Source organism: Balaenoptera acutorostrata, chromosome 1, assembly GCF_949987535.1.
Source record: "Balaenoptera acutorostrata chromosome 1, mBalAcu1.1, whole genome shotgun sequence".
In the NCBI taxonomy this organism is placed as follows: Eukaryota; Metazoa; Chordata; class Mammalia; order Artiodactyla; family Balaenopteridae; genus Balaenoptera; species Balaenoptera acutorostrata.
This window is the reverse complement of record NC_080064.1, coordinates 143,693,661-143,715,526: the sequence shown is the minus strand read 5'-3', so window position 1 is coordinate 143,715,526 and position 21,866 is coordinate 143,693,661. Positions and strand designations below refer to the sequence as shown.

At 40.4% G+C, this 21,866-nt stretch overlaps 1 protein-coding gene across 1 annotated transcript in view; it reads right to left on the bottom strand.

Annotated features, from left to right (window-relative positions):
- Window positions 1-6,345: 6,345 nt before the first annotated feature.
- Window positions 6,346-21,866, bottom strand: part of LAMC1 (laminin subunit gamma 1) — a 126,165-nt gene continuing 110,644 nt past the window's right edge. The window contains exons 19-28 of the mRNA XM_057543444.1: window positions 20,944-21,149; window positions 20,208-20,287; window positions 18,538-18,675; window positions 17,849-17,993; window positions 16,681-16,830; window positions 16,300-16,414; window positions 14,643-14,842; window positions 13,389-13,547; window positions 11,053-11,152; window positions 6,346-9,463 (exon numbers count right to left, since the gene is read on the bottom strand). Of these exons, the coding sequence (XP_057399427.1) occupies window positions 9,207-9,463; window positions 11,053-11,152; window positions 13,389-13,547; window positions 14,643-14,842; window positions 16,300-16,414; window positions 16,681-16,830; window positions 17,849-17,993; window positions 18,538-18,675; window positions 20,208-20,287; window positions 20,944-21,149 (1,550 nt within the window). The 3' untranslated portion in view covers window positions 6,346-9,206. The remainder of the gene's footprint in view (window positions 9,464-11,052; window positions 11,153-13,388; window positions 13,548-14,642; window positions 14,843-16,299; window positions 16,415-16,680; window positions 16,831-17,848; window positions 17,994-18,537; window positions 18,676-20,207; window positions 20,288-20,943; window positions 21,150-21,866) is intronic.

Sequence of the window (21,866 nt, the reverse complement as noted above, 5' to 3'; positions counted from 1 at the left end):
AAGTAATAGATATATATATGATATAGATATAGATAAATGGGAGAGATGGAAAAGCTCTACCTCACAGCATTAATGCCAATTAATAAATACAGAAAGAATGATGGAATTAGAAAATCTCCATTTGGCAGCCGCCATCATTGGGTAAAGGTATAAGGAGTAACAGGATATTTATATAGTCTCAAAGCATCTCCTTGTGAGATACTTAGTAATTACAAAGGATAACAGAGTAATTTTACAATGGAGAAACCTAGAAGGTACCAGCCCAATCAAATGTCAAAGTTAACATCGCCGGTAATTAGTTATGTGCCTCCTGATTTAATGTGCTGAAAAAAATTCAGCATCACTTCTACGATCACCCTGCTGAAAGTGCACAACCTGAATCCAATCAAAAGAAAACAAGACAGGGCTTCCCTGGTGGCGCAGTGGTTGAGAGTCTGCCTGCCAATGCAGGGGACACAGGTTCGAGCCCTGGTCTGGGAAGATCCCACATGCCGCGGAGTGACTGGGCCCGTGGGCCACAATTGCTGAGCCTGAGCGTCTGGAGCCTGTGCTCCGCAACAGGAGAGGCCGCGATGGTGAGAGGCCTGCGCACCGCAGTGAAGAGTGGCCCCCGCTCTCCGCAACTGGAGAGGGCCCTCGCACAGGGATGAAGACCCAACACAGCCATAAATAAATAAATAAATAAATAAATAAATAAATAATTAAAAAAAAAAAGAAAACAAGACAAACCAAATTGAGGACATTCTACAAAATAAGGGTCTGTATTTTTTTTAAATGCCAATGTCATGAAATACGAAGAAAGACTCAAGAATTGTTCCAGATGAAAGGAAATGAAAGAGATGTGACAACTGAACACAACACACGATTTCAGATTTTCTTTTGCTGTGAAGGACATTATTGAGACAAACTGTGTATTCATTTTCTATGCTGTGTAACAAATTACCCCCAAACTTAGTGGCTTAAAAGAATGCAAATTTCTTATTTTATAGTTTTGTAGGTTAGAAGTCTGATAGGGGTCTCTCTGGGCTAAAATCAAGATGTCAGCAGGGCTTTGTCCCCTTCTGGAGGCTCTAGGGAAGAATCATTCCCTTGTCTTTCTTTCTGAGCTTCTAGAGGCCACCCACGTTCCCTGGCTCCTGCCCCCTCATCCATCTTCAAGGCGACAGTGGCGGCCTTAACACATTGCATCACTCTGACCTCCTTTTCTGCCTCCCTCTTCCAATTATAAGAATCCTTATGGTTGTATTGGCCCAACTAGATAATCCAAGATAATCTATCAATTTTAAGATCAGCTGATTCACAACCTAATTACATCAGAAACTTTAATTCCCCTTTGCCTTGTGTAACCTAACACATTCATAGGTTCTAGGAATTAGGACATGGACATCTTTGGGGAGCCGTTATTCTGCCTACCACAAATGGTGCAATCTGTATAAGGGCTGTAGATTATAGTATTGCATCAATGGAAATTTCCTAATTTTGACAATTGTACTGTCGATATGTAAGAAAGTTTCCTGTCTTTAGGAAATAACACATTGAAGTATTTATGGGTAAATGGGCATTGTGTCTGCAACTTAAAACACTACTTTCTCTCCCTCTCTCTCCACGGAGAGCAAGAGTGAGAGCAGTGAAAAAGCAAGTGTACCATTGGTGGAATCTGAATAAAGAGTATTGGAGAATTTTTTGACTATTCTTGAAAATTTTTCTCTAAGTCTGAAATTATGTCATAAGAACAAAAAATTTTAATGCAGTCTTTGTGAGTAAATTTCCTATTTCTAATAAATACTTGAATTTGTGTCATATTATGAATGACATGTTCATTCTGATGGGTCTTTAAAAATCTCTTTTGAAACACTGACATTTTAGCAAGTTGTTTAATGACTTATTTGCAATTAACTATGAATATGTTATGTATTGGGCAGTTTTGAGTGTATTATGAAGGTAAAATCAATTATTTTGGACTCCACACTCCCGTTGTCCCATAGCTTGGGTATTAATGTTGAGTATTTTCATTTTCTGTCTTAAAATTCAGTATTACTTTTAAAATGGAGTCTTGAAAAGGTATTTAGAAGTAGGCAAAAACTGTTTAGTTAGTAGTATTCCTCCAATATTAATTTCTTAGTTTTGGTAAGTGTACCGTAGATATATCAGATGCTAACATTAGGAAGCTAGGTGAGGGTAAAGCTAGGTGACCCAGCTTCATGCTCCTTAACCCTGAGCCTATGTAGGGGGAAGAGACAAAGAGGGAAAAAGCAAGAGCAGAGAGAGAGGTGTGAGCTGTGAGGTGTATATGGCCCAGGTGGCTTGAGGACAATCAGGTTCCAAGTAACAACAGTTCTGCCGCTAACTGGTTCCTTAATATTGGGCAAGTTACTAATATATTTAAATCTTGCCTTGATCACTCTAAACAAGGGATTTGAGGAAGCTTTTAATAAAATACATGTACATAATCGAGGACCTTAAAAGGAAAATGGATCAAAATCATGACAGAAAATGAGGCAACAGTTAACATAGTGGCTAGGGTGACGGGGAAGCAAAACATGGCTTCGATTTTCTCAATGGTCAAATGGAGAGCGTCATCAATGAGAGGCAAATGAAAGAAATCAATTATGAAAGTGCCTTTGAAAACATGGCATGCAGCGTGAGTTACTTTGATAGTGCTAGTCTTGCCTGAGCCCTCAGAAACATAAAGAGGGCAGGCAGCCTATCTGAAATCTACATGGCAAAACTCATCTCTCTGGCCAGGTGTGCGCCTCTGTATCAGCCTAACCGAGACAGCACAGAGAGCAGACTGTCTGAGCCAAGAGGGATCAGCACGTTGTAACACAAACTTCTCTGACCACGCTAAACATGTAATCACCCAAATCACAGCTGTTTCTCCTGAGCCTTTATCTTGGACACTGGCTCAGCAGCCCAGGAATGTGTAATCCACCCTAGGACAGCACATCTTCCCCAGACGTTTCTGCTCCTGGCTGGACTTGTGCTTACTCTGCACTAATCTCACCTTGGAAACCATGCTCAGGAGGAAAGAAAGGTCCATGGAAGAAGAGTCTGGGATCAATGAACAGAGAAGATTAAGGAAAATTAGGATCATATACATCCTAGAAACCAAGCACTGAATATTCAGGATGAAATCGCACTAGAAATTGTTAACACAAGTTGCCATGGCACAAAATTTGATGATTGCCTTGAAGTTACCAAGATGACAAAGGATCTCAGTTATTAGGGCAGACACCATGGCATGGGCCCCCAAAGCATCAGTCTAAGGCTCACGTAGAATTTTCGGTTACTAGCCATGGTGAAAAAGGATTATGGGAGGATGGAAGGGTGGCCCTCAAAGGTATGACCAGGGACCTTTCACAGAGAAGCACTTAACACTGACTTGGACAAACTCATGGGAACAGTGATATAACAGAGGGTTACATTCTGATTTGATCAAAGGCCTGAAGCTCAACTTTTTACAGAAATAAATACAAACTGAATTAATCATAAGCAATACCTCTGCTTATGAATTAATACTGAATTAACCATACTGAATTAATCATAAGCAATACCTCTATGGCCTAAGTTATAAGGCTTTCCAAGGTAGGAAGCAAACAGTAAAACACCAACCTGTCTGTTGAAATTTACTGGGACCATTCCCAGGAGTTAGAGGAAAAGAAAGGGAATTAATATTATAACTTGGGCCAGGAGCCAGAGACGCCTACAGAAGGGGCTGTGGGTAAAACTCGCAGACACACATACACGGCATTGGGAATGGCTAGTGTGAGGCTGGGAGCGCAGAGGCCCAGGCCTTGTAGACCGCATCACACCAGCTGGTTGCTGACTGCATAGCCCGGTGAGGTCTGTGCTATGCCATTTGGTGAAAGACAGTGGTTTTGGTTATTTTTCTACAAATCCATCCTTAGGTAAGAGTGCTGAGTGAACAGAATGCTGTTGGAAGGAGAGGGTGAAGAGACAGAGACACAGAGAGAAAGAGAGAGAGAGAAATTAACAAGTATCCATAAACCTCCCTCTCTGCTCACAGCAGGGAAAAAGTAACAGGAGTGGGAGAACAGGATGAGAAAGGTTGATTTGATTGCATCTTTAAGACAACGTGAGTGACTGCTGTCTGCCTCCTAGCCCTGAGGATGTGAAAGGGAGTAACCAAGACCCTGATCTTAGAGGGTAGGAGAGAGGGGGGAGGGAGAGGTGGGTGAGACACACCTGACCAATAAACACATGCCCAAGGGCCATGCCGGAAGCCAGTACCAGGCTGAGAGGGGTGGTGAACAAAGAAAGGACTGGCCAGTTTCAACAGAGTAGGGAACACCTTGACCTCAGGCTTTCCTGTACTGGGGAAGGGAAAGCAAGCACATTCTGGGCAGAGAAGAGTTAAAGCAAAGACATGGAGGTCTTAACACTTGAAATGTTAAGGTTTCTCTTATTTGAATTCTGATTTGAGATTTTCTTTGGTCTTCTGCTAAATATTTCCCTTTCTTAAGCATACGATTTTTACTTAGAATTTCATTTATCGGTATAGAGCAGGTATAATCATTCTAGGAGAATCCATACAAATAGAAGACACTCTGGTTGACTCCTGAATGAGTGCAGCCTCTGAGAGATACATAGATTCCTGACAGAAAGTTCTTATTTTTCACTCCAACTATTAATATTTTCAATTAAACCTGCTTAGTGTGAACAGGCAAAATTACCTGCCATTTACAGCCGTCTCATTTCTTTTTTTTTTTTTTTTTTTTAAAGAGAGATACAGTTTTTTGTTTTTTTTTTTTAACTTTGGGTTTATTTATTTATTTATGGCTGTGTTGGGTCTTCGTTTCTGTGCGAGGGTTTTCTCTAGTTGCGGCAAGTGGGGGCCACTCTTCATCGCGGTGCGCGGGCCTCTCACTGTCGCGGCCTCTCCCGTTGCGGAGCACAGGCTCCAGACGCGCAGGCTCAGTAGTTGTGGCTCACGGGCCTAGTTGCTCCGCGGCATGTGGGATCTTCCCAGACCAGGGCTCGAACCCGTGTCCCCTGCATTGGCAGGCGGATTCTCAACCACTGCGCCACCAGGGAAGCCCAGCCGTCTCATTTCTGTTCCCGTAAACTACTGGCCTGAAGAGATTTGATCTTTCCTTGGGTGGGTCCTTCCTCACCTTAGGTGGAAGGTGCCACCTGCTTTTCTACTTCATGACTCTCCTGGGCACCAGGAGTCCTGTCTTCTCCAGACATTCTATTTTGAACTTAACGGAAGTGGGTCTGGTGAGTTCAGATTTATTAAGGGGCTAGAATGCTTATTTAAGGGGTAAACCTTTGGAGAGATTTTGAATCAGATTATGCTGATACCAACTTTGGAGAAACTGCTGACTCTGAAATAACAAAAGGAATAGGAACAAATTTTTAAAATTCCACTCATCACTCTGACACAGTAACTATGGAGGTATATTTGCACCTGACTCATATCCTACTAATGGGTTAAGAACACGGTATGTAAGAAAGCTAGTAACTAGTGCCCTCTAAAGCTCTCTTCGAGGAAATCTAAAGAGAAGAGTTCAGGTTCTTCTTTACAGGTGTTACAGCTGTAATGATTTACATGACTGGGAAGGTGGTATGTCATCCCCAGGGCCTCAGGGCTATAAACAGAGCCAAAGAGTAGAGCAAAGCCTTACTGCTGTCTCTGTAGTTCCAAACTTCTTCATCTGGTCTTAAGTTACTCCACTTGGGTCAGCCCTCCAGATGGCCTGCTGGTCCAGCACATTACTTACTTCTTCTTCCATTATGTTTGAGAATGTTTCTCATCATATAAAGAAAGTACCTTTAGTTTAGCCGAAGATGTGTGTATTTAAAAGGTGGAAAGACAACTCTTTACATATACCTGTTAATTTAGAAAGCCCAAATAATTTGAAAATAGTCCTCCGTAGTCACTAATCAAATATGGAGACTACACCAGGGGGTCCGGCAAACTCCAGCCCGCAAGCCCGGGCCTGTTCCTGTAAATAGTTGTACTGGACCACAGCCCTGTTCATTTGTTTACAGACTGTCCACAGCTGCTTTCTTGCTACAACAGCAGAGCAGTTCTAACAGAGACTGTATGGCCTGCAAAACGTAAAACATTTACTATCTAGAGCTCAACAGGAAGAATCTGCCAACCTCTGGACCACAACCAAAGTATTCCAAACTGAGAAGGGTTAAAAAAATAAATATATACATAAATAAATTTATATACTCACACACACGCACGTACACATACCGGATTGTTCTCAGGAAAATAAACAACCCAAAGAATACATTACGAGACGCTTCCCCTTCATCATACCTTTTAAAACATCTTACATCCCCAGTACCACACTCAGGCCACACCAAGTATAAAGGGTTACAAATATTCAGATTTTATTATAAATAAAATACTGTTTTTTTTTTAACATAAAAAATGCCAAGTGTTGCATTTTATTTACTACCCTGGAGAGCAAGACCGTAGAGATTAAGGCAAACAGCTAAAGTGAAGGCACACGGAAAAGGGCCACGGTTGGAATTAAGAGGGAAAATTCCAGGGAACAGCTGTGTATGCTCCCTGTGACACCCAGCATTCTGCAGCAGCCATCCTGTCAAATTTTATTACATAAAATACAGATAACTGGAACTATACAATAAAATAATGGCGATATTGCAGGTGTGTAATTAAGGTATTGTCTTATAAAGAACTTTTATTTTAAAAATAAAATTCTGTTTAAAAATATGCCACACAGATGGAAAAGGAGAAAAGAGACAACAACAACGACAAATTCCCAAAATTTCACTGTGGCCTAAGACTTACTGGAGTGAACCTGACCCATAGGCTAGAGGGTAAACTACCTTAGCAGTCTATCTTCAGTCCTTTCCCTGAAACCTTGACCAAAATGTCTCATAGGATGTGGCCACTTAAAAAGAGGAACTAGCTAGGAAACACTGATGTGAACACTTGGCAAGGAAGAGCCAGGCCTCCTGCGGCAGGAGAAGAGGCCTGAGAAGAGGAATGGAGTGGAGGCTTAGGAGGATGCCAGGTCAAAACACCAGTTAAGTCAACTCTGGGATGCAAGGAGATGGAAAGGGGAAGAACTAAGGTAGACCGCCTCTCCCACTCTATCCATCTGCAGCATGATCCCTGATCATCCCTCGTATCCCAGATACGAGCACTCAAGTAATTATGCACCCCTTATAAAAATGACCCCGTCCAGCTCAAACAACGGCCAGAGGGCATTTCTTGCTCAAGTAATTATGCACCCCTTATAAAAATGACCCCTGTCCAGCTCAAACAACGGCCAGAGGGCATTTCTCACTCATTCCTGGCTAGGCTCTCACTGATGGTAAAGATGCCCTTCAGCAGACTTTCCTAATTCCATCCTTCCCTGTCAAGCTGGCGTTCCTGCTCCGGGGCAGGCGTTAAGAACAACATGGTACTGTGGCTGAGGACCACCAGGACTGCAACGGAAGAGGGTTCGAGGTACCTCTTTATCGTGGCTGTGAGTGGAGGAAAGCAGGTGGATGTGAATGTCAGAGAACGGACATGCTGCAAACGCAAGGCGAAGAGCAAAGCAACAGGGAACGAATCCAATCCAAAGAACCGCAGAGATGGAAGGGGAGGAGGTATACAGACACATTGTGCCGGTGAAGAGGAAAAATGAAGTGAAGAGGTGAACGGACAGTGCCATTCTAGAAACAGGACCAAGTATATTTACATAAACTCCTTACTCTATAATCATGATAAACAAAAACACATTCACACAAAAATATAAATTTGAAATAATTAATAGCACCAGTGTGTCAGATAATAGTTTCTTTCCCCCGCTACGCAAAGTACAAAGTTGCATAGTGTTAAAGGCTATATATGAATCTCAAAGGCGGGTTGGTAGGAGGAAGGGGTTTGTGGCAGAGAATCGTCACGCTGTGACCTTAGAAGAGAACCACAGAGCTGAGGATCGGAAGTTGAGAAGCTCACTAGGAAACTCCATGTAAGGGTCTTCCCTCTACGCTTAGAGGGAAGGTTTAGAGGTGGGTTTAAATCACAAAGTGCAGGAACGAGATGGTGTTGGCAGCTGTGTGAAATACTGAGTGCAAGTATTTGTCACCAGGATTTGGCAAACAATGTGTTTTGAGGGGTTCTACAAGATGGGGAACATCAGGAGAAAACTGAGGCTAAGGGTCAAATGTTTCATCTCTCCCCAGTGGAAGAAAAATGGATATGTGGGATCCTGACAATACAAGTTGCATCTAAGTTCTATCCCTTTGCTAGAAAAGACTAGGACAAGGAGGCTTTTCTTTTGTTTTGTTTGTCAAGATCGTGAGGACCACCCGTTCTCTGCCAGGTAACAACACTAGTTCCAAGACTAATATTCTAAAAAAGCTCTAAGAATTAGTTTGATTTTGAAAAAAACTTTAGTGGTTATCACATCCCTATTTCTTCTGCATAAATTCCATCTATAGGAATAGAAGACGTCTATTGGTGAGTGCAAGCCGCCCATCCAGATTTAAATTATCAGCTGCCCAAAGATCTGAAAAAAGTTTATCTTCCTAGTCAATTATTAACATCTGAGAAAATGTTCAGCCTGCTTCTGCAGTCTCACATTCTCCTGGAGACTGTCATAAATCATTGCATCCTTACCCGTGGGATGGCTCAGTGTCCTAAACTCAAAATAGCTAAAACAACAGATGACGGCTCTCGACGTTCTAAATGACCGATACCTTTGGCACAGGATGTGTACTTGCTTTTGCTTAAAAGGAGGAGGGGCAGGAGACGTGGATGCATTTTCTTTGCCTATAGACTGGATATACTGGCCATCACAATGCTACTGTCAGTAGCCAAACTTTTCCTTCATAGAAACAAGAGTACTGAGACTGAGGAGGTTCTGCTGGTATCAGCGAGAAAGGCAGGGCTACTTGCTCAGCCCTGGCACACAACGGTTCCCACGAAGGGTTTGAGCCACTGTACAGCAGCGCAGGATGCCACGTCCTTATGCGACTCAGAAGGGGAAGGTGGGTCTGAGGGACCACCGTTAAGTGGAAGAGAGACTTTATTAGATAAAACCCTTTGTTCCTGATTCACGATGTTTAATTTGCTTCTCTTTAAACTTTGTGACTTCTCCTGGCTCAAAAGGACAGTGGTGGAGGGCAGCAGAGAGTGGGGGTCTGAAGAATGTAACCTTTGTGTTAAGGCACTCTGGGGCCTCACAGTGGCTCCCTAAGGAAAGACGCTAGGGCTTCTCAATGGACGGGGTGTTGAAGCAGCCGGAGGGCAAGGTCTTCCTGATGTCTTCCAGGTTGCGGATGTCCTTCAGGATCTCCTCAATGTCTCTGTTGTAGTCCATGATGGCAGCCTCCTGCCTCCTGGCTTCGTTCTCCAGGTTAGACACTTTCCTGTCTAGATCACTGACTTTCATTTCATCTTTGGCTTTGTTCAGGGTACCTTCAATCTCATTTAGCTTGTTCAGGTCCACTGTGTCCAGCTGCCCTGTTGAGTCAGAAGGGACACAGAAGAGGACAGACACATTCAGTGAGAATTGTAACGTCACTCCACAAGTACCCCCACCAGCGTTTTTATAAAGGAAGCAAAGCAGCTGTCCCTATGAAAAAGTGGCCTGAGAACTTGAGGCCTGTCATACAAGGGCATTAACAATGCAAACCAAGTTCAATCACTGACCTAATCCAGCAGGGATGGGTCAGAGCTTATAATGAATATCGGGGCTGGATTTTTTTTTTTTCCTGAGAAGATGGTTTTTTGTGAAATGTTTTCTAAATATATAACAACCACGTCCTAGACCTTGAGCCTCACTTGTGGTTTTGAAGGTCATCTGGTAACGGGTAATACCTTTTTCATGTTTATATATGTAATCCTTGTGTCTTTTTAGTGCCCTCTAATGAACATAAAAATCTTTACGCTAGAACCCTAAGCCCTCAGCTCTTCGATTCCAGGGAAACTGGGTTGTTTTGGGAGTCATGTCCTGCTCCCAAGAGTCAGACACTATCGTCAGAGCCCTCCTATGGAAAATGGCCAGGGTTGAAATGCTGAAATAATTTCAGCAAAGGTTCGCTTTAAAATTAGCGAGAAAAAGAGGTCCTTTTGAAAGGAACTACTTCTGTATTAAACGAAAGCAGATAGCCAGCTACACAACAACCAGCACTTTTTGCATACTGTACTTGATTAAATTCTCACCAGAGCATTTGACATCAATGATTCTCAGCTGTTAAGTAATTTGCCCAAATTTGCACAGCTTACAGGCAACAAAGCAAAGATTCCAACCCAAGTCTGACTAACTTTAAAATACAACCTTTTCTGCCACAAAACCCACCTCTTCCAGCTTACTTTCATTTTAAAATCCATCTGCTGGCACATAATTTATTATCCTTGAAAACTGAGACAGATAAAAATATCACACACACCTCCCAAAAAAACCCCCCACAAAACAAAACACTGACCAAGTCCAAACTTTAAAGGCTATCACATTAAAATAGAGTGCCTTGCTTACAAAGCTGTACTGGCTAGGGTATTACAACTTTATAATAGAGGCTGGTGACAAAAGTACATCTGCCCTATAATGAGGCCTGCTCCCTATATCAAATTGGATTAAAGGAACATTTCAATATGCTTATATTTCCTTCAAAAAGAAAGCCTTCTCTCTTTTGGCATAAAAACTGTCACCTCATCCGATTAGCCTTTAATCGATTATCCTTTGAAGTGTTCTTTTATTCTGTCATTGAAATCCTTCACTTTAAATCCTTTAAAGACATTCTGCCAGAAGGATGAACTAAGAATAATCATGTTTGATTGTATCATAAACCTTGACCATAAATGAGCCACTCTAGCTGGCAGCATATCTTCAAAATTTTATTAAGTCCTCAGACCATGGTCAGATTCCAATACTGAGGTCAGATTCCATGGAAGGACCTAGTAAGTACACGTTGAATTAATACAACTTAAAGTCACGATTCAGTTCATACGGTCTTTGCACTGTAGTATCTACTTTTGAGTCAACTATCTCAGATCCCAAGAACAGTACAAAGAATTCAAAGGCTGCCTAAAATGACTCTATGGTTACTCACCCAGCTGCTCCAGGAGGTCATTAATAAGGTTGAGGAGGCTGGTGACAGAGCTTTTGGCCTTCCTGGCATTGATCTCAGCTTCCTGAGCAGCCTGTGAAGCCTGTACAGGGAAAAAGGATAAATGATACAGTAGTCTTGATGATACATTTTTATTTTCTTTAAGTATCTTTTCCCCAGTGAGTCAACAAATCTAATTTTCAGATGGTTTCCCTTCTTCTAACTCATGAAACTATTATCTGTTACTGTAGAGATGTTCTTTTTTGGTCATATCTTCATGTTGAGGATGTTGCTATTTTTAATTCACTTAACAGTCATGGAGAAGCAGTCAGTATGCCTACAATGACTGTATTTGTATTTCAAAGATCAATGTTACCTCCTTTTCTCACTTTCTCACTCAAGAACACATGGAGGTGTATTCATAATAAAACCCATCAAGCAGAAACAAGTTACTTTTGAAGGATGAGTATAAAAACTACCATTTTAGAACCAAAACATGTCCTCTGGGATGATCTTAGAGACTTGATTGTCAGAAATGTCCTATTCTCAGAAATTTTTCACAACTAAGTGACATTCTTCTAAAACTCCCTCTCCCCATGCAGTCACACAAATACACACATACAAATTGGGGCAATACAATTTACATTTAAAAGATCAACCAAAGGTAAATATATTTGGGAAAATTCCATGAAACCTGAACAAATACACTTGTGCATGAGTCACAGGAAATGGCAATGGAAGAGGAAGTGTCTAAGTATCAGAAAACAGATGCTCTCACAAATAAATCTGGTTAGGATATACACGAGTAGCTTTGAGCTGCCTACCACAGAACTGTTTTTCCTAGCTTTTTCGGGTCAAGAGAATACAAATTTTTTGGATAGAAACAATGTGAACATTTTAAAAAGAAAAAGAAGGCAATGGAAAAAAACCTTCACAAATAAACGATTAACCTCTGTTCAAACTGCAGCCATTCTCACTGCACCTTCCCAGGCTGTCTGCGAGTGTTCTAGCAGAGCTGTAAAGGACTCTGCTACGGCCATACTATTACATTTAACCTGCTGTCTGCAGCCTCCTCTTCCAGCAACAACTGTGAGCCTTCACTCTTCTTTCCCTTAAAAAACAGGTTACAGACTGCAACAATACTGATGCAATGTTGGCCTTTCAGGATTGATATTTAAATACAAACGGGATAGTATATGTGAGGGGGCCTTGTGCTCCTTAGAAGTTACTTACCAAAAGGAACAAAAGATGGATCTTCTTTCTACCCTTTTAATTGAATTCATACCCTTTTTTGAAGCTTATAGAGAATATATATCTTTTCCTTTCCTTCAACAGGCTCTAAATCTAATGTTTCTACAACTGTATTAAAACATAAAATCCAGAGACCCTCAGCACATATGAAATATACACGTTTTTACTATATGGGAATTTCCACTTGAGCCATACCTTGCTATAGAAAATGAGGACAATTCAAAACAACAAAAAATGCATAATAAAATAAGGTATTTGCACAGGGATGCTTCCTGTTATCACTTCCCTAGGGACTTCTTTACCTAGATTAACAGGCTTAGTAGTAGTTCTTTCCATCCCAAGGTGAAAATGATCTACAGTGAAGGGTGTGATTTTTAGCAGGAGTGGAAGAAGGGTCTCTTCCTTGCACTGAAAGTCCACAATTAAACAAGTTCATGTCTATCGTGACTGTGGTTATAATCAGATTGAACCGTAAAGGAATATTTCCATTGTGACTCCATCAAAGTCTTTCAAAAGCAAAATATAGCACAAAACAGAACCTAGTCCTTTGTTGGGCCATGCATTCACCAGTGAATTTTGTTACAAACAGGGCTATGTATACACATCACCACAAAAAGTGAAAAATCAAATTGGATGTAAGTTTGGTATGTTTTGTCATCTTCAAAAATGTCCTTTTACACAAGAAACTGGTCTTTGCCTTTAGGCAGCAAGTTGCTGGGAGAATAAGAGGAGGACGGAAATTAACTTTTCATTGCATGACTTTTGTTCTTTTTTGATTTTATACCACCTGTGAATTACCCATTCAAAAATATAAAGACATACTTTTAAATGTCCTAAAACCTCAAATGTGTAAAACAGTGTTTTGCTTTTAACTGAGAGTAGCTTTGGGAAGGAGCTATTGTGCAACAATCTGGCAGAAGATCCAAATTCTTTGTCTTCTATGTAAGTTACTTACCCAATTCTTGACCAGAAAACACAATTAAAAACAGAAGTCAATATGAAAAAGACTCTTCTCAACAAGTTAGGGATCTTTATTATTAAACACCCTTCACTTTCTGCCCATTAGCAAATATGCCAAAATCACTTACCATCCCTGCCATCATCATATCCTGGTCAGCATCATCTTGTTTTTTCTTCAGCTCCTTTTCTGCTTCCTGTAGCTGTTTCAACATATTATTCACCTCGTTATCCAGATCTGTAACTTCTGCAAAAGTCCTCTCAGCTTCTGCCTTGGTGCTGGTAGCATTCTAGGCACAAAGTAAACAATTCCTAATGAAAAAAAGTTTTCCTTTTTCTAAAGTATGCTGCCACTCCTTTTATAATCTGTAAAATGGTTCAAAAATATGATCCAGAAAGAACAGGGCAATAATTTGTACTCTATGCTGAATTACGTTATCATTTATCTAGGCTACACATTTAATGAAAAATATAACACTACCACCTAACATAACAACATTTTATATTTTATAAAGCACTCTGATTTGTATCCTCTTGTTTAATCCTGTTAATAAAAATTCCTGTTCTATCGTTGCCATTTTTAGTTGGGGTCACATAGCTGCAACATTTAAATGATGTATACTTTCCACCACATTGTACTGATTAGACTCTTTCGCTTGGATAATTTTCTATTCAAAGCTAGCCTTATTCTATTGATACTTGGCAGTTCATCATAATGTACAAAAAGTCCATAATTCTGAAATATACTTTATAAAATATAATTAATCCAAGAAACTTAAAAATGTGTGTGATTTTCAAACACATAAGTTTAGAATCAGCTCCAATTTCTCCTTTAAATAAAACAGATTTATCTATAAGTAGGAGAAAGCCAGCCTAGAGAAATTATTCTTTAAGATGAGTAGAAAGAATCCTAGCACTGGTAACTTCAAAAATTCTAAATAGGTGGGTCTTAGATATGGCAATATGCTTGAAAGGGGGTCTTAAAAACTGTACTGACTTGGCACTGTAAATAACATGGAAAAAATATCAATTGTTCATGTCAAGCAACTGTGTTTACTTAGAAAGAATCTGATTTTTTGTGGGCGGGAGCTTGATGGGTCCCTGAAGCCAACCCCCCTCCTCAACAACTCAGACCCTTCCACTGAGACACAGCAGAAATTTTAGAGTAAAGGACCCTTTGAATGACTCTCCCTCTTCAATCAATGTGGTTACCTGCTCTAATGCCTAGTAAAAAAAAAAAAAGAACGACAAGGATGGTTTAATATAACTTTACTGGAGTTGAGGAAAAAATTTGCAAGAGCTTTTCGGGGTCTGGAAAGAAACTGGAAAATGACAAGAGAATAGATGAGCAAAGGCTTTGTTTCGGACAGGAGGGGCGAGCACACCTTTTGGACAGCGCTGGCGATCCTCTCCGCCTCGTGGGCCTTGTTCTTGGCCTCGGTGGCATCTGCGGCAGCATTGCCCAGAGCCAGCTGTGCTTCCCTGGTCTTTTCATTGGCTTCCATTATAGTCTGGTTGATGGCAGGGATTCTCCTTAGTGCCTCCTCTGCAGCCGTCTTGTTATCATTTACTCGCCTATCAAAATCTAAAACAGGTTCAAGAAATGCAATTAAACTAAACTCTCTACAAGCCAAAAGGGAACCTTTCAGGGAGCTGCCACTGGATTTTGTTTTATGAACAATGAAAGTCAGGGGAAAAGAATGAAAAACAGCATGGACTGAAATGTTAGAACAAAGCACACAGATCTACATGGAAGATGCATGTGAATGAACACCTGTTTCTGGAAGGCAAATTCTCACTTGAAACATTTATTTTAATGCAGAGCTGAGCATGCCATCACCTCCACCTCAACTAATATCGAAAGCTGCAGTTTATTCAGTGTTTACTAACTGTTAGGTACTGAGTTAAGAGCTTTATGTGCTTGTGACACAGGCATTGTATCATTTTTATACATGAGAAAATTGAGGATTAAAGAGGTAATTTTTTTCAAAGATTCACAGTAAGAGGTGGATCAGGGATTCTAAACCAAACCCACTGACACAAAGCCCATACATTCAACCATTATCCTATAAAGCTTCTGTATATATAGAGCTTATGTTTATCAGAGGTGAGTCCAAGGCTACACAGTGAATTGAGCACAGTTCTTTTTTATCTTGGGTGAGGAAAGAAAACATAAAGACTGAGATGCAATTGGCAGAGAAAATTAAAGATAATCTCCATTTACCAACACAAGTCAGCTAAATAGGCATATCTTGGTTACAGGAAGTATCCTTTTTTTTGGGGCTTCCATACCAAGGAATGCTGGGGTAAAATGACATGAGCGCTGGGATTTTTCTTTGAAATACTTTACCATAAAAAAGGTAGGGTAGGGACTTCCCTGGTGGCGCAGTGGTTAAGAATCCACCTGCCAATGTAGGGGACACGGGTTTGATCCCTGGTCCGGGAAGATCCCACAGGCCGCAGAGCAACTAAGACCATGCGCCACAACTACTGAGGTTGTGCTCTAGAGCCCGTGAGCCACAACTACTGAGCCCGTGTGCCACAACTACTGAGCCCGTGTGCCACAACTACTGAAACCCGTGCGCCTAGAGCCCGTGTTCCGCAACAAGAGAAGCCACCGCAATGAGAAGCCCGCACACCGCAACAAAGAGTAGCCCCCTCTCGCCGCAACTAGAGAAAGCCCGCACACAGCAACAAAGACCCAATGCGGCCAAAAATAAATAAATTAATTAATTAATTAAAAAATAAAAAATAAAGCACTATCAGCTGATGTGTAAAACAGTAATTGTTGGCTTTAATTATATGCATTAACTGATACAAAAATTTTTTAAGAAACGGTAGGGTAGGTGTTGGGGGATGAAGTTAAGTGCAGTAAAAATCTTAACTGCTGAATCTGAAAGGTATATGCGATTTCTTATACTATTATCTCTTGTGCTGTATGTGTTCAGAAAGTCTCAGAGTAAAAATTTTTTTACAAAAGAGAGAGAATCACCCTAATGAAGGACACGTACAAATTTACCCTGTTATCTGACCCTCTCATACCTTTCAGGTTGCTGAGAATGTCGTTGGCTTCTTGTAAGGTATTTCGTCCCTTCTTAGCAGCTTCTTCCGCAAGAGCCTTGGCGGCGTCAGCTCGGGCTAGGAGTTGGTCGGCAGTCTGCAAACACGTGGCAGATAAGAGGACAAACCTTCCAAGGTAAAGCCCTTCTCTCTCCTAACAGACCAGGCACCTACACGCCACCACCCTGACACTGGCCAGTATACAGCAGGTTAGGCCTGGGCATCAGCATAAGGCCCTCCTCTGAATACTTTTTCGTGTGTTTTGTTGCTTCTGCAATTGTGGTAACATCACGGACACAGCTTACAGTCAGGCAGCTTCAATTTTTCCCTCAAGAAACGAAGCAACTTGCAAAGCAAACCCACCTGCTGTTCGGTCTTTCCTTTTTCCAGAAGGTTCTTTACTTCAAATTCCTTCCCTCTCATGTCCTGTCTGAGGTCCTCATAATCTTTTAACTTCTGGTCAATCAGACGATCCAGATCCTCAGCTTCCTTCTTTATTTTATCTGCCTCATTCTATGAAAAGCGAGTAAGATCATTATATTTTAGGCAAACCAACTAAACTGACGAAAAGGTAGGCTTAGTAATTCTATACTTAGTGGATATTTTTAAAAGAACAGCACAGGTCAAGATTTTATGGACCTTTTTAAAAAATTGAGGTATACTTACACACAGTGAAATGCACAGCACTTAGTTTGATGAGTTCTGACAAATATATTCACCTGTGTAACCAACACCCCAATCAAGATACAGAATATTTCCTCCCAGGAAATTCCCTTGTATCTCTTTCCAGTCAATTTCCACACCCATCTTTCCAACAATGCAGCTGCCACTGGTCTGGTTTTTATCATCATAGATTAGTTTTGTCTATTGTCAAATTCCATATATATGGAATCATACAGTATGTACACGTCTGAGGAGACCTAAAACTTTATGGTAAAAACGAAGTCAACACCTCAGATGTAAGAAGTGAAACTTAATAAATTGCAAGTTTAATGTAAAAAATACACCATTTATATAGAACTTGGTATGAGGATTCATGATTAGAGTACAGATGAAATAAAATACTACCAATCCCTTAATATTTTACCTGCCCCAAAGCATCCTGATACAGTTCTTTCATTTAAACCATTCTTTTATTTCTCTCTTGTTCAAAACCAGGGTAACGACCTAGGTGTAGTCTGTTTTAATTAATCCAAGTATATTATAATTTGGATTTACATCCAAGATTTAAGAGTGATTATTCCTATCACTAAAGGAGTCTTTGCTATTTAATGTTTATAACCACAGGATTTTTTTTTTTTTACCTCAATAAGTTCTATTAATGTATCTAAACTAGAACTCAACTTTACCAGTGAGCTGTTGGGAGGACAGAGGAGGTAGGTACTGCTGACAGCTGCAGGGCAGTCAGAAGAGCTCTTACCCAGACTGAGGGGGTATGTGGCTGTGTGTTTGGTGGGACGAGGGTAGGAGCTGTGAATGGGGGACGGCAGTGACAACCAAAGCCTGTGCACGCAGGCTGTCAGCGCCATACCTCCATGGCTTCTGAGTCCACAGGAGTCAGCTGGGCAACACTGGCATAGATCTCCACAGCTTTCTCACCAGCCTTCTTGGCCTCCTCATGGACTTGGGCAGCTTGCTTCTCTAGATCCTGTGAGATGTTCTTCGCTTGTTCATACCTAAGGAACAAAAGATGTGATTTGATGAAAACCCTAGTTGCTTTTAGCATCTTAATGTTCACCAGATTCATTCCAGTTTAAATCACCGTGACAGTATTTCCAAAACCTCAAAGAAATGTTATATTAAAATGCTATTATTTAATACCAACATAGCTTAAATTTAGATTTCATCTCATCACTTCTATTTATAGCATATGGCTTACCATATGCTTTCTTATTTCAGACACCTTTTAAATATTTGTAGCTCAAATATATTTCCTCTGCTTACTCTGTGATATTTTTTCTCTTCGCCTTTATGCAGAATTTTAAGTATCATGGCTAGTTGTTACCATTCTCTGCTGATACAGTAACTGGATCAAATAAAATCTCTGTGGCTCTACATCCCCTGCTCTAATTACTGCATCATTTCAAAAGCATGATTAACAAAAGAAATCTTACTGCAGGAATACATGGTTTGAATTCACCGGCATTTAATTTTTCCTTGAACTGGCGTCACTTACAAGAACAACTGAAGGGCTATAAACCACCTTTAAATTACACTCACTTTCTATTAAGCTCTTCAATCTCAACTGCTGTTTGATTTTCTCCTGCCAGTGTCCTCAAAAGCAGATTATATGCCTCAGTTGATGTATCATTGGCTGCCTTTGCCACTCGTACAATGTCATCAGCTTCTTGTTTATGGCTGTATAACATAAGAGGAAAAACAAGCCATGAAACACAACCGTCTCATAGGGAAAGGAGGAGAATTTAGGTAATGCTTACCTTATTAATATACATAAACTAATGTGGGCAGAGTTCCACAAATATTGAAAAAATCTTATAAATTTGGAATTTTGTTATCATTTCAGCAGGGCTGAGTTTATAAATAGCGTTCTGTAATCTGAGAAAATGATATTTCCCAAGGATATTAATGATATAAAATGTATAGGGGCAAATGCTTGTTATTTCTTAAAAATTACTTTTAAATATAACTATTTAAGGGTATTTATATATGAAACTGTGTATACCAGCAAGAACTCATTTCTCTAGTCATAAATACAAATCCCAGACCTCATCTTTAATTGCTACTCTGGTTCTGTTACTGCATAGTCCTGAAACAACTTTGACTATTCAGATTTCTCACAGGCAACCTAGTTACAGGCCAGGAAGAGCAACTCAACAAGGAACATGTCAACAGGGACTCCAGACAAATAATGCATTTTAGCTGGGTAACTGCTAAGGTTTTTTTCAACTCTAAAATTTCATATTACATTGTCACACTGCAATACATGGCCATTCTTTTTGATATGATAAACTTTCTTTCAAAATTCATGCATGAAGTACACCACAATTAATTTCCAAGACCTACTTTTCTCGGGAGTTTTCTATAATGTTTTCAGCTGTCTTCTTTTAATCAGAAAATTCAGCTCTGAAACCATGAATGTTCTATGAGCTAAATTACAACAGTTCACACATATTTACAAAGAACAGAAAGAGAGCACATATGGTAAAGCAGGAAGCCAATGTAACTGCTCAGACATTGAGGCTAAAATTCTAACATCAGGCTTATTTAAGCACCCTGTACCTATGAGGTCTACTAGCTGTTCTGCAATGCATTTGATAAACATTTATTGAGTACTTACTATATGCCAGACATTGTTTTAAGCATTGGGACTTCAGCAGTGAATAAAGCACACAAAAACACCTGCCCTCACGGAGCCTACATTTTAGGAATTTTATTTTTAAAAAAATGTTTTCACTTAATGCCCTCTACAATTTAAAGTCTTCTTAAGAAATTACCTTACATTTAATCAGGAATGAAATGGTCTGTTTCTGATTTTCACATGTACTATGGGTTAGTAAATGTTTTCTATTGAAACTTGAAAATTAAACATTTTTGTTGAAAATTTAAAAATTTTAAAAAATAACTAAATTCTACGGAGCTTAATTATCTATTAACTTTAAGGTTTCAAAATTAAAAATCTAAAAAATGTTACGGTTTTCCTTAGATGTGCAAATATAATTTCCCTCCAAACCATCATATTCAAAGTAAATATTCTAATTTCAAAGTAAAGGGAAGCAAAGAGTACATGTAGCTAATAGCATTTCAGAAACGAGAGCAAACTTTGCAAAAGTGGGTTACATGGGAAGTGTGTGTGGGGATAGGATGAAACAATGTGTGCGTACCGCGATGAAAGCCATAACTTAACCATTAAAGAGGGAGCTGGAGGTTACCGTTCAGCAAGCTTTCGTGCCTCATCCGCCAAAAGAGTCATGTTGTTTGGGTCCCCTGTAGATTCTGGCTGAGTGATTGACTAGAGAGGAAATAAACAAAGCACTAATCTCAAAGGAATGAATTATTTAAATTTAATAAAGCAAGTGTCAAAACTAAATTTTCACTAGCGTTATTTAGAGAAAGAACGTCTCTTCTTAATTTCAGAGATCTTCAGTTAACATCAGCATCCTTGATTGCAGATTATTATTTCTATTTTCAGCAGAGAATAAAGGAAGTTTAGGGACTTCCCTGGTGGCCCAGTGGTTAAGATTCCATGCTCCCAATGCAGGGGGCCTGGGTTCGATCCCTGGTTAGGGAACTAGATCCTGCATGCTGCCACTAAGAGCCCGCACGCTGTAACTAAAAGATCCCGCATGCGGCAGCCAAGATCCTGCGTGCTGCAACTAGGACCTGGCACAGCCAAATAAATAAATAAATATTAAAAAAATAAAAAGGAACATTAAATTGCCTAGTGCCACAGAAGGAACAAAGCTAGAGAAAGGATCCAGATGTCTTTTGGTTTTAATCCAGTTTGTGATAACTATTTCATGGCAACTATGAGCAATGTGGCTTTCTTGCTCCATGTCTGAAGACAAACAAAGATACAAGGAGTCAATTTAGCTGAAGAAGCATTCCACTAGCAGTAAAAGCCAAGGGACTCCCTCAGCCCCACCTCAGACCTTCCCAGTCACTCACCACATTGGCAATGGCAACTTTTGCTTTCTCAAGTTCTCTGGATGCGATTTCAATCAACTGCTCTGTGCTTTCTACCCGGGCACATGCTTGTTCAGCCAAGTTTCCGGTCTCTTCAATGGTATTCCGGATATTCTGTAAACGGCTAATTTGGCTGAATAAGGTGTTATTCACTCTCTGGAGGCGATCCATCAAATTTTGGTCTACATCTGCAATCACAGTGCAGAAGAAAGTCCATAAATTATCTGAAGCGGGGTTGTGGGGGGGGGGAACACATATCATCTCACGTGAAATCTGAGGCGCTGCTCTTATCCTTACTCTTCCAAACATAGCATCTTTCTGACAAGTTTCCCTAAGTCCACTGGCAGAGCTGGTCAGTCTTCACTGTGCCCAGCGGTAGCGCCACCGTTACATTCATCTACGGTCTCCAAGTGGGTTAACTGGAGATTAACACACTGTCTCTCCCACTTGACTATGAGTCCCTCGTTCTTACTCAACACTGTATCCCCAGTCTTACACAATGATTGGCAAAGAGAAGACACTCGAAAAACGTCTGATGAAGGAAAGAGTTTGATATTCCAGCACGTGCAAGACTGAATCATAAAAAATACAATGTTGTTAAAAGCACTACCAGCCCTGAGAGCTGGACGTTTTTCTAAACTGGGAAAAAACTGGGTTCAAAACTGATGTTGAAAAATGGCATGTTAACATTATTTTCTATTTTAAACTAAATAGACTCTTGCCGCCGCCTCCCACCGCCTGGCACACCCACGTAATTCCTTTCCAGTTGATCTCTGCTTTTGAAAAGTTCTTCAAGTTGTTCTCTATTAATTATGCCCATTCAACTTAAACCTCACACCTGTGTCCTAATCAATCAATCAATCAATATAAGCCCATGCAAAGACAATTCTGACGTTATTACAATC